Genomic DNA, 18,143 nt, shown 5'->3' with positions numbered 1-18,143 from the left:
TTCTCTCTGCCGACTTTTTTTTGTGTGTTGTCATATTTTATAAATACAAGAAAATCCTCTATTCTAAGCCTACCTAAGAGTTTCATATCTCCTGTTTCGGAAAACTGTCAGCTTAGATTTGAATGAATACGGTGAATCATGGACTAACTAAACTTCGCTTTTGCTTCATTTTATCCAATAATTTGATATAATTCGTAATAATTCGCCCCTTTGCTTATAAAGAGGTCTGCTTTTTCCACTAGTAAGGTTTCTTATACATTGTTTAATGTCACTTGCTTGGGGTAGGCGGAGCACTGATCAACAAAAAGCGAAATTTTTCTCTTCTTCGATGACATTTTCTGATCTAAGCCAATAAGAAACTCTCGAAAAAAATCTGCAGTCATCCAGGCTTTCTTATTAGCCTTGTACAAGCAAGGCAAACGTCCAGCTAATCGAAAGCATGGTCACTTAGCCTTGCCGATCGATGATGGTCAGGGTCATTTTTTCGGAACCATCGGCGTTGCAACAGAAAAGTACAGACACTCTTTCCTTACTTTTCTGGCCGCCTTTACAAGCCTGGCCCTTCACACACAAACTCTTGCTCAGTTGCGGGTTGAAAAAGATGCCTGCCTCATCGGCATTGAAAATGTCGTGCGGCGCGTACCCCGAGGTCAGCGCCGGCAGTGAGTCGATCCAGTCGCCAACCGCCGTCTCATCCACTTTCTTACCCTCTCCGCAAACAGTTTTGTAAACAAGCCCGTGCCTTTCTTTAAAGCTGTGCAGCCACCCTCCGGACGCTTGAAAATTTTCGATGCCAAGAGAAAGTGCTATGTGGTCAGCCTTCTCCCGTAGCACTTTGCCGTCCACGTTCACGCCGGCTGCAGTCACCTCGCGAAACCACGTCAGTAGAACTTCTTCCAGCTGGACATGTGCAGCAGTCTTCGCTTCCTTGACGTTGACACTGAAGTGCTGGGCATTCTTCAAAATGACTTCCCGCTGCCCAACAATAGTGCAGAGTGTCGACGGTGCTACTCTTAGCTCATTTGCCAAGTCGAGACATTTTTTCTTCGCGTTTTCATCAACCTTCTTCAAAATTTTGAGTTTTTCTTTAAAAGAAAGGGTTTTCCGCTTCCGAGACATGTTGAATTTGAATGATCCAGTCTTCGGCGCGCACTTAGCTAGCGTCCTTGTCTGGTTACGTTTAGGCAGGCAGAGTAAGTCGTCGCACAACACGAAACGCACACGGCAGCAGCAAATGGAGGAATGTATCGGCGGAGGCGAGCAGAGAGGGGGCGGGGCGGCAGCGGCAACAAGCTGCGACAGCTTGCAAGATCCAATCAGCAACTGAGTGGCATCGCCCATGTGCCCCGTCCTGCTGGACGCGAAAGAGAATGGGCGGGCCTAGCAGCCGGTTCGGTCGGTGCCGCGGCGGCCACCAGACATTGGTGGCAGGGGCTGGGCTGGGTGCGATGCAACCGCATGCGCTGGGTTCACCTGCGTGGGTGCACGGGCTTGAAAATCTGCCGCGGGACATTCGCGCGGAGGGGGGGGTGTTGTGCTCCTCTCCGAGACTAGTCGTGCGTGCTCGCTTGCTTGCGTGGGTGGTCGCGTGTTCGTATCATCCGCGCGGGCTTGAAAATTTGTTCGTATAATCCCGAATTGTAATGTATTCTGTACAATGTAGACTGTCCGGAACACTTTCAAAATTCGTATCATCCCGAAATTCGTGTCAACTGTAATCGTATCATCGAGATTCTACTGTAACAGTGCTGTCAGTATCTGAGCTGCCGGTTTGTTTGTACAGTAAAACCACATTAATTAGAACTTTCGGGGTGTAAAGTTGGGTTGAATCAATCAGAGTTCGCACTAAATTGACCATCTTCTGATGACAAGGGGGTATTCTCCATGGATTGGCATACATGACCGTACTGCACACGTGTGGTGGAGCTTGTGCGGATGCCAGACATCTTTTGTCACACATTATATGTTTAAAATGCAAGGAAATTGTCTGAACTGAGTCCCTTAATTGCAACCACTGTATAAACGTGTGTAAGGGCAGCACTTTTTTTTTTCCAGATTTGAGGGACAATTTTTGGGGTGCGGCCCATGCACGCAATTTGCGGGAAAAAAAAAATTTAAGTAGAAACACACCAATCAGGAAGTCAGCAGCATTTATTCTATGTTCATTCACCACTCGCAATGTACTCTTACTCCAAGCTGGTGCTGTGCTCCTGTGCGCGCTCATCCCACAAGAAGTCACGCAGCATGTCTGCTGTCAACGCGTAGCCGTTGTTCCGCGCTTCCATCACTTAGCAGAGAAGCTCTTCTTCCAGTTCGGGAAACTTGCACGGCTTGCCTCGGAAAGCGCGCTTTTTGCAGCTTGTGTTCCTCAATGCATCGTTTTGGTTGCATCATCGTCGGACGCACTTCTCGGCCACGTCGAATTTCCTGCCTGCCGCGCGCTTGCTGTGTTCGACAGCAAACTCCCAGCCTTGTAGCTATTAAGGTGCTTGCCTTATCGTGCTAAAACTGCTAAAACTACAACGCTCCGCGGCAGCACCCGAAGGCCACGACTACGGTGAACCACAACTCTTGTGCCTTTGACAGCCACAAAGCGCTGGCGCTGGTGATACTGATGCCAATATAGATAGCGGGAGCTAAGCTGTAAGTCTGTGAGCTAAGCTTGCTGTTTGTTCTGAGCTGTGAAAATCATTTGCTACAGATGTGTTGCAGGAAAGTTGGCGCAGTGTGTTGTCCTTTTGTAACAGCAGGGTCTTGTGTTTGAGGTGGAAAAGTGCTTGAGAACCTCGTTTATTCAGTCTATCAGATCTTCTAATATATTCAAATTAGGCAGGTTTTTAAATGATCGGAAAATGAAGAAAAAGGAAAAAAAAACTCAAATGTGAAATGTTTTTCAGCTTTGCACACTCAACAAAGCTGTGGTCACAGTCGTCAGAGTTTTAGTCGCAGCAATTTTGACGTCTGCAGAGCATGGCCAGAGATCTTTCTCAATGCAGCTCGATGATTCACAAAGCTCATTTGTCGTTTGCCAGTGCTCTTGTACTCTGACATTGTCTGCATGCTTGAGGGTGGCTGCTGAGGTTGAACGTATCATTTTAATGGTGCTGCACCAGCTGGAAATTTGGCCTCCTGACAGTAGACACAATTACCGTGTCTGCTGTCATCATATGCACAACACGGTGCCCACTGCAGCGGACGGAGGTCAGTCATAGCGACTGCCGGCTGAAGACGAGTGATGAGAGCAGTGTGTGTCCTGTCCATCCAAGCAACCTGGGGCTGGTATTCTGTGCCGATGAATTCAGTGGAAAATAAGGACTACTCTGCCTGTGCAGTGTGACCTGCGTGTTCTTTACACTGAGTCAGAGTATTGCCATGATCTGCAGGGCAGTGGGTGAAGCATTGAAGTTTGATTAATTGTCGTGCTGCATAATTCGGCCTCGCATGCAAATTGTAAGCAGTGCAGCACTGCGCTGTCGTCCCACATAGCACCATGGATCTTCATGTTGACAGTGCTCACATAGTCTGCTGGCTCTAATTATCCGCAAGAAATGTGTGTTACAAAAAGTATGGGACAGCAGAAATTCTACAAATTGTCTGAGGTTTTTGAATAGAAAGTTCACTGTAACTGAACCCTCGGTTTTACTGTAACTTGAATTTCCTTTTCCATTACTGGGCGATGTTCCTCAGTGGCCTTTGTGCTGCTGGTTGAACTGCATTGGAATTGGCATGTGTCCGTGGTCCACAGTTGGAAAAGCGCGCCAAAGCATTGTGTGGCTGTGCAGGAGGCTGTTGGTGCCGCCAGTGGGGAGTCTGGGGAACTGGATGCAGAGCCTGAGGTGGGAGCCACTCCCGACACCATCCGGCTGCAGCCCTTGCCGCCTCCCCGGAGTTCAAACAAGGGATGGAGTCCCAGACGCCCACTACCGCGCAACCGCTACCGAGGGGACAACGTGCGTACCATGCAGGTGAGAGATGGGGATCTGTGCTTTGACAAAATGGGACACTGGGCTGTCACTTCTTGAGCCGGATGGTATGGATAATACCAACAATTAGGGGAAAAAATGATGAACTTGATGGAGCAGGGCAACTTGTGTTGCCACTCAAATCCTTAGAAGTGGCAGAATAACTCTTAATACAGTCATGCTGGCCTGAACGACGCGGGTTCGATCCCGGCCGCGACGGTCGAATTTCGATGGAGGCGAAATTCTAGAGGCCCGTGTACTGTGCGGTGTCAGTGCACATTAAAGAACCCCAGGGGGTCGAAATTTCCAGACCCCTTCACTACGGTGTCTCTCAGAGCCTGAGTCGCCATAAACCATAAACCATGTTAATAGTCAAACCCACTTATAACAATACTGAAGTGCCACAAAATTTTCATTGTTGTAACCGATAATTGTTATAATTGGGTTATGCTGAAAAAAACCAAAGAAAACGTGAAACTTAAGAGCATTTAATGAAGGCAATGTAACTTGCATTTCTCACTTTTTTGCTGAAACAAACCCACAATCAGTGAGCTTCGACTGTTTCGCGGCAATCTTGCTGACTTCTTTCTGCCCACAGCGGCGTGCTCTCTTTTGCATCTAGACTTGGTTTCAGCCCATCCATTCATCGGCGACATGCCTAGGGCAGCACAGCCAGACCGAGTTCGTGAAAGCGGTCGCCGCCCGTCGTCTGTGCGCATGACGCGCATCGAAATTTAGTCATGAGAAGCTTCAGAATGCGCACAAAACTCCTTCCTCCCCTTACTCCGCTATATTTGCAACAAGTTGGTGATTTTTTTTGGTGAAATTTGATTTTCTGGACTGCCCAATTTTTCAGTTGTTTTCGCGGTACCTAGAAGGTCCGAAAAATCTGTCGTCTGCATACAAATATTCGATAATATCAATTATTTGGTTGAAGAGTAAAGTTTTCGATGTTCGGTTAAATCTGAATGTTTGGTATTCGAAATTTCAAAGTATTCATCTTGATCGAATAATGTTTCTGGAACTCTTGTTGTGTGGGTTTCAGTTGAGTGTACCTCCTCCGGCATGGCACCGCAGTGTGCACACAACCAAAGCCCTGACTCCGTGCCGCATGCCTGCACTCCCGTGCGCACGGCGGAGCCGGTCTGTGTGCATGCTTGCAGCAACAGACGCAAGCAGGCAGAAGCCTGGCACCCAGATCTGTACTTACAAGGTGTCTGCGGCAGTGCTACCCACGGTGTGCACGCGCTGTAACCGGTGTGCATCAATAAAGAGATTTAGTATAGCATGATCAGCTTCTGTGCGCTGATTTGTCTCGATGGGGCAGGCATGCAAACAGCTGGCCTGCGCCTGGTGCCTTATGGCGTCCTCAGGGTGATCTGCACATGCGCAGTGGCTCCCTCTGGGAGCAGATTGCACTATGCTCGCTCTTCTCACGAGACGCAGCCGCTCTTCTCATGAAATTCGCTAAACAGGCATGACTGTGCAAATAAGCACAAAGGGGAGCTAGCATGAGACACCGGGACATGTCACCCCTTTGTGATACCTGACGCGGGGTGGCATTGGGCGCACGTTGCGTATGCCTAGCAGGTGTCATGGAATCTCCACTTAAAAGGAACAGCTGTGCAACGGAGCAGTCGCAATTAAGAGTAGTAGTTGGCCCCACACCCCTAGATAGATACGTCAGCACCGCATGTAGGTCAGCTCCCCCAATTTTCGATGGCCATTTTTCAGAAAGTCGACACAGCTTCACTGAGTGTGACAGAGCTTCAATGCACATTTTTATTGCGAAGCAATACTACTTTAGGTCGCACTTCAGCCCGTTCCGTGGCGAGGCGGTGGTAGGCACCATTGACCTTTAGCGTGACCTCGCTGCGTGACGTCACACCACGTGACCTAGAGTGACGTCACACCAGCTGTGTAAAAACGGGGCCCCATCTCACGCCGTCGCGAGGCGAGGCGGTAGCCACCAACGGCGGCCTAACTCCCGCTCCTCTCACCAGGGGCGCTAAGGTCAGAGTGACGTCACACCAGCTGTATAAAACAGCTCCGCTCCTCTCGCCAGGCAGTCATACAGCCAGATGTTACGATGGTGCCTACGAACAAGGCAGCTCGGCAGAATGCAAAGAGGAAGCATCAGCGAGCTACGGAGAGGGAAAAAGAACGACTTTCTAAGCAGCGTGCCCAGTATGCAGCTCAGAAGTTGCTCGAACATTGGCGCGCCAAGGGAATCGACGACTTTAAGTTTTTCTGCGACGACGCCGTAACGTGGGAATCCCTTCCAGTGGATTACCCGTGCCCGGACGGTTTGACGTGTAGCAACGGTCGATTCGTGTTCACGAAAAGTGGGTGTGAAGCCACGTCGTGCACGCCGTTCGAGCCATACTGTCGTCTCGCCGGTCCGTCAAAGACGCCGCCCAACCCCATGAAGCGGTCTACTCGAACCATGTTCAACAAAAACAATAAAAACGCGTTTTGCTACCTGGACGAGGTCTCTATAGGCGACGCGTACGAGCGCATACTGCGCTACAAGAACGACATTGTAAGACGCAAGATGGGTCTACCGCCGGACCCTGGGGCAACCAGAGACACGCCGCACACGCAGATGCACAAGTGGGGCAAACTTAAGATGACCGACGAACGATGGGGGTGTTATGCAGACAATTTGGCCATCTACAACGTGGCCGAAACATACAAGCTACCGCTAATGCATCGTGAAGACGACGAGGAGACGTACAACAAACTGTATCGCATTTTGGACGGGGACAATAACCCCAACATTTATTACGGCGTAACGCTAGCGTACTTTAACGAACGCTACTGCAAGCACCGAGTGGGCATATCTTACGACGCGAAGAAAATGGAGTGTTACCGCACCGTCGGCCAATCGATACTGGAAGATTTTGTAATGGGCACGCTGGTGAGGGAAATGTTTGTCGACATACACGGATTCGGCGGATGATTTCCTCTTAGATGATTCACTGTAAGCTGTAACACTAGCATAACCCAAGACTACCACCAGCCATACTACCAGCTGATCCGAGAATAACACACTATTGCTTCGCAATCACCAGGCTTAACCAAGCTAAGCCACGGCCGTTTTTTTTTTCACATGATGGCCTTGTGTGTTCGAAAAATACATGGTTTTAAAAATGCCTGTTGTGTCATTTATCCTTTTTTTTTGTGTGCCAGATGTATTTGAAATAAGTATTCGAAATAAATTACTATTCACTTCAAATCCGTTTCAAACCGAGAAATCACTATTCGCGCATGCCTGATATTTAGCACGAAAACTTTTTTGCAAAAAAGCAACTTTGTCGCAGTTTTTTTCGATCTCAAAACCCGCATCACTGCTTAACACGCTATGACGGGACCGCCTATGAAGTTCGCCTTGTCCTCACCAAAATGCCTTCTGGCTGTACAGTCTGGCTCTTGCAGAACGAAAATGGGTGCTTTCTTTAATGCATGGGGTAATGAAATATTAATTTGACAGCCATAGAGGGTTTGCATTTATTATGCAGATGTTTTCATTGTACGAGATTTTTGATCATACGACATCTGGATTATATGACGATTCCACGCAGTTCCCTGAAATTCATGTAACAAACGTTCTTCCGTAGCCTTTGATCAATAGTGACGCTCTGTGTTTGCCACTCCTTGTTATTGCAGGTGATAGTGAAGAGTGCGCCCGGATCGGAGGGTGCAGGTGCTCTGCTGCGCAACCCCCGGGTGCTGCAGACGTTGGGTGACCTGGCCATGAACGTCGCAACGACAGGGTCCAGTGGGGGCACTGTGACCCTGGCCACCAGCACAACACCGACCAGCCCCGGTCCAGACGACCCAATGCCTGAGGAACCGCCCTCGGATCAGGCTGTGGTGGCTGTGCATAGCGCAACTGCCACTGACGGACGCTACCTTCAAGTGGAGCGAGCTCTCAAGCCACCCTCTCTCAAGGTGAGCGGTTGCCCCCTGAGGGCCCTGTCATTCAAGTGCTGGCCAATGGGCAAAGCACGAAATAGACCAGGGGTTCCCAATTCTTTTAGCCTCGGAGAACCCTAACGGCTTTCAGAAAGGGCTGGAGAACCCAAGTTGTCTTGCCTTCTGTCTTTTCCTGCCTAGTAGGCACACAAGAAACAGCATGCAGATGCACGGCCCCCAAAAAAATGACCACATTAAGGGAGGAGGCTACCCTTGAACACCAACTTTTTTGTTTCTTGATATATCTGAATGAAATTTTCAGGGTAGGCTCACTGCATAACCATTTGAAGAACTACCAAGTTTCATGGAGCTGTGGGCACCGGTTCTCAAGTTACAGGAGTATATCAATGTGGTTCACATAGGTCGCTTATTCCAGGCCTGGAGAATTTGAAAAGAGTGTTGGCACTGTGAAATTCATTGTGGTCATTCCTGGATAGGTGCCCCACGGCAAGACAGAGCCCTTTTTCTAAATTTGCGTGCTGGAAAAGTTCAGCACAGCACTGAATTTAGTGTTGCCAATTAGACCTTCATTAGGCAAATTTTAATTGCTTATGAAAAATTTCAGACACAATGACTTGAAAAAGTGGGCTTGTCTTGCTCTCATAAATTTATGCAGGTACGGAATAAAAAATACCCCATGGAAATCCGATAAGCAGTTCCCGAGCAGCAGCCAGAATGAGCAGCCACGCCAGGCAAAAAATACATTCCGAGAAAAAAGCCCTCAAAGGTTCCAAGAACACCAGCTTTCTTGTTTCTTGAGATATCTGAATGAAATTTTTAGGGTAGGCTCAGAACACAAACATTTGTAGAAATACCAAGTTTGATGAAGCTGTGCACGCTGGTTCTAAAGTTACGGGAGTATATCAAAATGGTTCACATAGGTCCCTCATTCCAGGCCTGGAGAATTTGAAAACAGCGCTGTCACTGTGAAATTCATTATGGTTATTGCTAGATAGGTACTGCTGGGCAAGACAAGGCCCTTTTGCTGAATTTCCTTGCTGAAAAATTTTAGCACAGCACTGAATTTAGTGTCACTAATTAGACCTTCATTAGGTAAATTTTAATTGCTTATGACAAATTTCAGATACAATAACTTTAAAAAGTGGGCTTGTCTTGCCCTCATAAATTTATTCAGGTACGAAATAGAAAAGAACCCATGGAAATCCGATAAGTGGCTCCCGAAATGCAGTCAGAATGAGCAGCCACACCAAGAAAAAAGTCATTTCTAAACATGGCCCTCGAGAAAGTTTCAAACCTATTCCAGGTCTAAAATGACCCTGCAGAATAGCTGGTGGTGTCCTTGCGCACTTTTTTCCTTTGCCGCCTCTCATTCTTCACCCGATTCCTTTTCTCGGCCTTGTCCATGCGCAGGGCATCTTTTTCTGCAGCTCGCTGGATGGCTAGGTGGCCAGGTGTGAGCCCCACTGACACAGAGATTTCTTTGGTGGCCCTTTGACAACCAGCATTATATCTCAGCACTGCTTCATGCAGTGCTGATCAGTTCAAGCTGAAGCAGTTCAAGCATCAGTTCAAGCACATCAGTTCAGGCTTTGTTGCCAGTCCAAGCTGGGTGCCTTCTTGAACGGTTAACCCGGGCGCAAGGCAATGCTTGCACAAGGTGCTAGAGAGCAGGTCGCTTAGGGTATCCATTTGCACAAGGCAAAATTTCGCACCTTCACTTGTAGCGGTGGCAGATCTGGGATCGGGCGTCATCGCTTCAAACTTCCGTTGTGTCGCTGGCATGGCGCCAAGTCTTTCTTGAACAACAGCACGTTGTGCATCCGCCGCCTCGATCTCCTCGCGCGTCAGGAAATGCGTTTCCAAGTGAACGGCGCGCGACGCGTTGTCACACTTCGGGGTAGATTCCAGACCGGAGCTGGAGGCCGCTATCGCCGAGGTTGAAGAGTTCGGTACACAAGGCGTGCCCGAAGCAACGCTTTCTTGCACCGAAGAAGCTGCTGGTACGTCGCTGAAAGCGGCGACGCAATCACTGTCTGGTAGCGATGTAGCAGAAGCTACGCGGCTGGAAGCATCGACACAGTGGATGTTGGTGGCACACTTCGCCGCACGAACCACCTTCATAGCATGCTTCCGCGCACCGAACGCGTGTAGCGTCTTTCGCTTTGTTGGACGCATCGTGACTGACCGCGCAACAGTCTGCAGGAAACTGTTCGGACGGCACGGCGAGACATCGTAAAGACGGTGACAACAGCGAACACAAACCTGGCGAAACGTGAAGAGAGTGCACAAACCACAAAGACCGCCAACAACGAGAAAAGGAAAGAGCCATGGCGGCCAGTGCAGACAATGCGCCGGCCGCCGCCAAAAGGGGACCGCCTCGCCAGCGCGTGCAGCAGCCAATAACAGCCGCGCGATCCCCCGCGTTCTCGAGGAGAGCGCCCTTCGCCCAATCGCAGCCTCGCATTTACAACGCGGGAAGCTCGAAAGGCGCTTTGAGGGCCCCAATCACAAGCGAGCCACGCTTCCACCATGCTGCCACCGCGGTCGTCGGAAGAAGCAAAAAAAAGAGCAAGGATTCACGAACAAAACAAGACCAAGATGGCGGTGCTCTGTTCGCTGGCTGAGAAACGGCATGCGCTCGAAGTTGGGGTATTTTCGGCGCTTTCTCGCAGCTCAGCGGCTGCCGCGGCTTGTTCGATATTTAATTTGAAGTACTTTCATGACGAATTAGGCGTTGATATTTTCAGAACAGGTAGTTTATGACACAAACTGTCAGAATATTCACTTTTTCAAAAATCGACATTTTCGCGAATTTTCGGTTTTCAAGGGCCCCGTCCCCCTTTAAACTGATAGTGACTGACAGTGCAGTGGAACAGTTAGCATTTAGCATTTTGATAAGACCCAAAATAAATTGCGTAACTGGAAAGATGGGATGTTTGGATTTGGGAGCTGGATGAACCAAAAAAGCACTCCCAAGGAATGCAGTTTGGGAACCCCTGAAATACCGTATTTACTTGCATAATCCTCGCACTTTTTTTTTCCTGAAAATCAACGCGAAGGTTGGGGGTACAGTAATTATGCGAGGGAAATTTTCAAGCAAATGTTTCCGAGTGTCAAATGCGATGTTGAAGGGGTTTGAGGTCGGGATTTTCAGGTCAGCTATTGTAAATATAATGAAAACTTTACTTTCAAGCTGAACTTACCTCCGTTATGAAAGTACAGTCGCCGACCAATTTTTCGGACTCGAAGGGACCCGAAAAATGGTCCGAATAATCAAACAGTCCGAAAAATCCGTGAAGTACAAAAAATCACTTTATTAAGATGAAATTGGCTTAAAAATGTCACTGATTTTACCTTGCAGCAAATTTGTCTTGCTGGCGACGATTTGCGCCTGTATTTGCACCAAAGTTGTGCTTTCACTGTACACGCTAGACAGAAAGGTCACCGCATTTAGCTGGAATACACACCGCTCATTAAACACACGCAAAGATAAGGTACTTTTCTTTCAAAGCGGTGGAACCGCTGGATGCAATCACAAAACGGCGAATGGATGTAACTTCGTGAAGACTGAGCGCCACTTGGTCGACGCGGTCAGAGAAACCCAAGTGACGAAACGGCGAATGGCAAACGTATGAGACCCGCCGTGGTGGCTCAGTGGTTAGGGCGCTCGGCTACTGATCCGGAGCACCCGTGTTGGAACCCGAAACGCAAAGGCTGTGCGGGTGGTCAAAATTATCCCGGAGCCCTCCATTACGGCACCTCTTTCTTCCTTTTTTCTCTCAGTCCCTCCTTTATCCCTTCCCGCCGAGATGTGGGGTAGCTCCTGCACAATTTTCTTCCCCCAACAACCAATTTTCAATGTATGGGACAAGCGGTAACTGCCCGCGACAACGTCGGCGACAAAAGCAAGTTGATGGCGATGACAATCCGGCTGCCACCTCAAAGTGTCCAAGATCGCAGGGACCTCTACTGGCAGCAATGAGGTACTGAAAGTGTGTCAAGCCAAGCCAACTGCAGCGTAAATCCACCTCAATCCAAGATGGCGCCTTTTGCGCCGGCGAAAAGCCGATAAGATGGCCGATTTTGACCCGCAGGCGACTGAAATTAGTCCGAAAAACCGAACTTTCGCACTTTTGAAGTCCGAAATATCAGTCGCAAATATGTATGTGCTTCCATGGGGTGACTGACGGTGCCTCATCGAGGTCCGAGATATCCTACAAGGTCAACATAAGCTCAAGCTGCTAAAGCACTTTATTTGCTGCACGCAACCTCACCGTCACTACTCGCGTTGCGTCGTATAACGCCCTGCAGGCAATTCTACTCTTGTAGCCGCCGTAGTGGGTGAGTGGTTATGGCGCTCGGCTTCTGGCTAGAAAGACGCAGGTTTGATCCCGGCCGCAGCCGTCGAATTTCGATGGAGGCGAAATTCTAGAGGCCCGTGTACTGTGTGATGTTAGTGCACGTTAAAGAACCCCAGGTGGTCGAAATTTCCGAAGCCCTTCACTACGGCGTCTCTCATAGCCTGAGTTGCTTTGGGACATTAAAGCCCCGTAAACCAAACCAATTCTACTCTTGATCAGAGTCCGTGTTGACACTGGAATCTTCCGGTTTCTTCATCTTCCAATGCTTCGTCGTCGTCCCACACCAGGTGGTCTTCAGTCACATCCAGGGCGTTCGAAATTCCCGTTCTTTTTTTAAGCTTCTGACCACCATATCTGTGGCAATCATGCTCCATGCCTCCGATGCCCAGCTGCACAGCAGCTCCATGGACGGTCTTCTAATTTTGCCGCCCGGCGTCAGAGCATGTTGACCTTCGGCCATCCATCCTGCGTACAGCCTCCGGACATTATCGTTAAATGGCTTGTTCAAAGATACGTCAAGAGGCTGTAGCATTGATGTGAGGCCGCTGGGAATAACAGCCAGGTCCGTGCGCAGTTCCCTCAACTTCGCCCAAACCGACTCTTGAAGATGGCTCCGAAAGCTATCAACCAGGAGGAGCGACGGAAAAAGAAGCGCTCCCGGTCGCCACCCCCACACAGTGTTAATCCAGTCTATCATAAGGTCTGCTTTCATCTGCCCTTTTTCTTGGATGCGCACGTGTGCACCAGGGAGGAGCTTTCTTTTCCGGAGGGTCTTCCGCTTGAAAATGACATACGCTGGGAGCTTCCGGCCGTCCACCGACACGCCTAGCATGACCGTGCACCTCTGTTTTTCGGCACCTGTAGTCCTGACGTGCACAGTCCGAGCGCCTGTCTGTTGTACTGTCCTGCTGCTGGACATGTCGAAATTCAGCGGAATTTGGTCCGCGTTCCCTATCTGGGAGAGCAAGAAGTTTTTCTCATGCCGGATCCTGACTATGAATCGATGGAAGTCGATGATTTTTTCTTCGTAGGCTGCGGGCAGGCGCTGGCAAAGCATCGTTCGCCTCCTGAGCGAGAGTCCATTGCGCCGCAAAAATCGTTTGGCCCACCCATTACTAGCGTGGAAGTCTTCACGGGGATGCCCTCCTTTCTTGTGATTACGTGCACCTGGTTCCGTATCAGTTCAATCGATTTGGCACACCCATCCGCTAGTCGAGCCTTGTTATATTCCAACAAAGTTGTTTCGACGGCAGGAAATTTCCCACTCTTCGGTTCACGGAAGGCCCGGCGCGTTTTACCAGTTGTCTTGAGTGTGTCGTGCGTACTCAACAGCTTTTAACTTAAAAGCAGCTGCGTAGCTTGCGTAGCGCCCCATGGCAAGGCGTCACAAAGAGCATGGTGCCACACGCAAACATGACCAACAAGGCTTACGAGACACCTTCGCAAAATGGCGTAGCGGTGGTGCGCGGTGGTGTCACTTTCCCCCTCCGCGGTATGAGGATCATAGCACAGTACCGCCACCTAGTAGCACGTGCACCTAACCATGGCAATTAATTGTGGCCGTGGCCAATAGATGGCGCTTGCTACGACGGGATTAGAAGAAAGGGTGCCCAATGGATGTCAAAAGTAAATAAAAAGGATAGAAAAGCAGCCCAAAAATTCTGGAAACTTCTAAATGCAATGAGTAATAAGACTAGGCTAGAACAAAGGTTTATTGTTAGAGATGAGGGTATTCAACTAGAAGGGGATGAAGCAATAAAATGCATAGGAACAAAGATGACAGAAAAATTTACAGAAAGGAATGTTGTACATAATCTATCGAAGGAGGATAGACCGGTTACAGCAATAGCTTCACTTGAGCAAGGAGAGTGGGAAAGGGCAGAGAAGAAGGTTCCTAGTGGCACATCAACAGGACCAGATGATATCCCGATTATGTTGGGGGGGAAAGAAGCTATGACCAAAATCCAAGAAAACATTAATACAGGTAGTGAACAAATTGATAGTGGATGAGAAAGTCCCCGATGAATGGAGATTAAGTAGAATGAACATGTTATATAAGGGAAAGGGGGACAAAGCAGACGTAAGTAACTATTGTCCCATAACAGTGACATCTGAGGTTTACAGGGTGGTGATGCAGATTATAAAGGATAGACTGCAGGCTTGGGTGGAGAACGAGGGGGTGCTAGGGGAACTACAAAATGGGTTCCGGAAACAAAGGACGTTGGAGGACAATCTATTTTCATTGACGCAGTGTATGGACCTCCTGCATGTTTGTAAACAAACGAGGTGGCGCTGCAGTCGCTAGCGAGCTCGTGGTAGGCAAAAGGTCGGAGAGTGGCGTCGCGGATAGGTGTTGAGCGCGGGTTTTCAAGGCTTGTAGGCGCGTTTCCAGTTTCTGCGAATCATAGCAATGGTTGATGCTTCCAACTTTGTAATTTGTCGAAGTACACGAGCTCGCGTTGTCCACGTGCGGCCTATAAAGAGAAATAGTTTGCCACTGTGTATTGTATATATGGTTAGTAGTAAACATGTAGAAAGCGTTCCTGCCGTTTATTTATGCGCTAGGCATTGAATAAAACAAGTTTTGACACTCTGCACTAGCCGGAATGATTTTACTTCGGGACAGTAGTGAGGGGAAGTGCTGGCGTTGTTTCGTCGGAGCAGACATGCGCTCATCGTCTGCTGACATACGTACGTGTCGCGCTGCGCGAAAAGTGGGGACAGCGTCGTGTCCCCGATCTCCTGTCTCGCCTACCTTTCAGTGTGCACCTGACAACGCATCAGACGCACAACACTGCAATCACAGCCAACAAAGAAGTCTATTTCATCTTCTTGTCTAAGCGTTGTAATGAATGACAGAATGACGTTATTTTAGTCTGGTGCTGCGACTGAACTGCGTTGCTAATGGCTTCATCTTCAAAAACAGTGAGGCACTTGAGTGCTTGCTCGCTAAGGTTTTTCTCAGCGTAGTAGAGGCGCAGTTTGTTGCAACTGTCTAGCGAGTCTTTGTACAAAACTTCGCTGCGCTTTTACTCACTTCGTCAGGCTCATCCTCGGATAGAGGCTCATCGCGACCGCGCACCGCTGCCATGATGTCTTCATCTGTGGCAGCTACTTCACTGACAATGCCGTCGGGGTCGGCGACAATGACGGGCTTATCTCGTGCCGGTCCTTGAAACGCCTAATACAACCGTTAAATGGGTTGAAAACATCATGCCCCAAAATGTTTGCAAGGCACCTGGCCTTGGCTTGCAATATCGAGCCACTCACAGAAACGCCCTGCCTCGCGAAACCGTGCAAACAAAGCAGCGACATCTTCGTACTTCGACGCACGAATCCGCTTCCTTGCAAGCAAAGCGGAGTCTTCCTGCAGCGGTTGTCACAACTTGTCGCTGTTCTTCCAAATTGCGGACACAGTAGCATCGGCGACACCATACTTTTTTGCCACCGCAGCCTTTTTCAAACTGCTCTCAACGTGCCTCACAATGCATTGCTTGGTTTCGAGAGCTTGCCGTTTCCTAGCTTTCGGAGGTGCAGAAGCCATCGGAACTGAAGACAGCCGAGGCTGGTATATTTGCCTACGTTGTCAATTTTTCACTACACGCGACGACACATCGCGCTCATGGGCTCCGGTGTGACAAGACGCACGCGCCGCACGCGTGCATGGTACGAGCAGCAATGTGCCCAGTGGAGGCGCATCGGAGAGTGAGAAGAAAAACGCCTCCTTTGGACTTTTTGCTATCCTCTCCTGCCTTCAGCCTTCCATGAACCACGCTGACAACGCTCCCCCGCCCCACCTGTTGTCCTCTCCTTGTCAATCTGGGAAGCACGCTCCTCACGCCCGCCTGTACCCTCGGTCCCGCGCCGGTACGCGGGCCACCAGGCTTTCAAGAAACCACGCTATACGTGGTCTTCGGTTACGCGCTGCCGCGTATTAAGCGGCACGCTAATACATTGAACTCCATGGGTGCGAAGCAGTTGTCACGAAAAGCCGCATACAATGCAGTCCCGCATTATAAGCAGTTACGTTATAAATGGTCCGAGTTGTACAATAACTGTTCTTTCTGCAATAACCCTCTCACTACGACTTTCACTCTCACATCGGTTTAAGATATACAGTAGCCGACAGGTAATTCGGACTCCAATAATTTGGACTTGTAGGATATTTTGGAGCTCGATGAAGCACCGTCACTCACCCCATAGAGGCATATACATATTCGCAACGGATATTTCGGACTTCAAAAGTCCGAAAGTTCGATCTTTCGGGCTAATTTCAGTCGCCTGCGGGCCAAAATAGGCCATCTTATCGGCTTTTCGCCGGTGCAAAAGGCGCCATCTTGGATTGAGATGGATTTACGCTGCAGTTGGATTGGCTTGACATACTTTCAGTACCTCATTGTTGCCAGTAGAGGTCCCTGCGATCTCTGACACTTCGAGGTAACAGCCAGATTGTCATCGCCGTCAACTTGCTTTTGTCGCGGGCAGTTATCGCTTGTCCCATACGTTGAAAATTGGTTGTTGGGGGAAGGAAATTGTGCAGGAGCTATCTCACATGTCGGCGGGAAGGGATAAAGGAGGGACTGAGAGAAGAAAGGAAAAAAGAAATGTCGTAATGGAGGGCTCCGGAATAATTTCGACCACCAGGGGATCTTTAACATGCACTGACATCGCACAGCACACGGGCGCCTTCATGTTTCATCTCCATCGAAATGCGGCGAACGCGGTAGAGTTCCAACCCGGGTACCGTATTTACACGATTGTAAGTCGACTCGAATGTAAGTCGACCCCCCCAAATCACATGTCCGAAAAAAAAACACCGGTTGAGCGCTTCAAAAACGAAAATTTATTGCATAGATGGGCTATTCATCCTCGCTTGAGTCATCTTCAGTGGTACTGCTGTCGTCGTCATCGTCGTCGCCGCTGCGGTCCCACAGCACATCGTCCTCCATGGAAAGCCCGCACTTCCTAAATGACTGCACCACGACATCGCGTGGAACAGCTGCCCAAGTAGAAATCACCCACCCGCACACAGCCGCCAGGGAGGCTCTCTTCACGCGCCCCGTTGGCATAAGTTCCCGCCCTTCTGCCGCCAGCCACCTGTTGTACTCACGCCGGAGCAAGTCCTTGAATGGCTTGTTAATGCCAACGTCTAGCGGCCGCAGCTGCCCCGTCAGACCACCGGGAATCACCAGCATATCTGTATCTTCTTTTCGGAGCTCTGCCTTCACTTAAATGAGTCCAGAACGAGGAGGTTCTGATTGCGATTTTTGAGGGATGCCCCTGGCCTCAAAAGCCACACCCGACGGTACCAATCAATAACTAAGTCGTCCGTCATAAAGCCTTTTTCGTTCACTCGCACAATCACACCTTTCAGGAACATTTCCTTTGGCATAGTTTTTCTTTTGAAGACGATGTACGGTCAGAGCTTTGTGCCATCTGCCAAGCATGATAGCATAACAGTGAACCGAAGTTTCTCGTTTCCTGTCGTGAGAAGCTTAACCTCGCGAGCTCCCCTCACGCTCACTGTTGTGTTGCTCGTCATGTCGAAGTAGACGGGAGTCTGGTCCGCATTGCCGATTTGGCCGAGCGGGTATCATCGCGAGTCGTGGAGCTTGAGGTAGTGCCTATGGAAGGCGAGAACTTTCTCCTCCTAAGCAGCAGGCAGCTTCTGGCATACACTAGTATGCCGACGAAGAGAGAAGCCAGCCCTCTTCATAAATTTCGAAGCCCAAGCCCTGCTGGCTTTGAAGTCTGTTAGGAGTATTCCAGCTTCCGCAGCAAAGACCCGGGCTTGTTGCGTGATCATTTTGCATGTCACTGGAAGGGACCGCTCACGTATTTCGGTGACATACGCTGCAAGCTTGACCTCCAGCTCCAGAAA

The 18,143-nt window shown here is 49.4% G+C and overlaps 1 protein-coding gene across 7 annotated transcripts in view; it reads left to right on the top strand.

Annotated features, from left to right (window-relative positions):
* Positions 1-18,143, top strand: part of LOC144128082 (uncharacterized) — a 180,823-nt gene that overhangs the window by 24,802 nt on the left and 137,878 nt on the right. For all 7 annotated transcript variants that reach the window (XM_077661152.1, XM_077661150.1, XM_077661149.1 and 4 more), the window contains exons 7-8: positions 3,783-3,965; positions 7,632-7,916. In XM_077661152.1, the coding sequence (XP_077517278.1) occupies positions 3,783-3,965; positions 7,632-7,916 (468 nt within the window). The remainder of the gene's footprint in view (positions 1-3,782; positions 3,966-7,631; positions 7,917-18,143) is intronic.

Source organism: Amblyomma americanum, chromosome 4, assembly GCF_052857255.1.
Source record: "Amblyomma americanum isolate KBUSLIRL-KWMA chromosome 4, ASM5285725v1, whole genome shotgun sequence".
In the NCBI taxonomy this organism is placed as follows: domain Eukaryota; kingdom Metazoa; phylum Arthropoda; class Arachnida; order Ixodida; family Ixodidae; genus Amblyomma; species Amblyomma americanum.
Note: the sequence above shows the minus strand (reverse complement) of the source record. Positions and strands in the feature narration are given on the sequence as shown.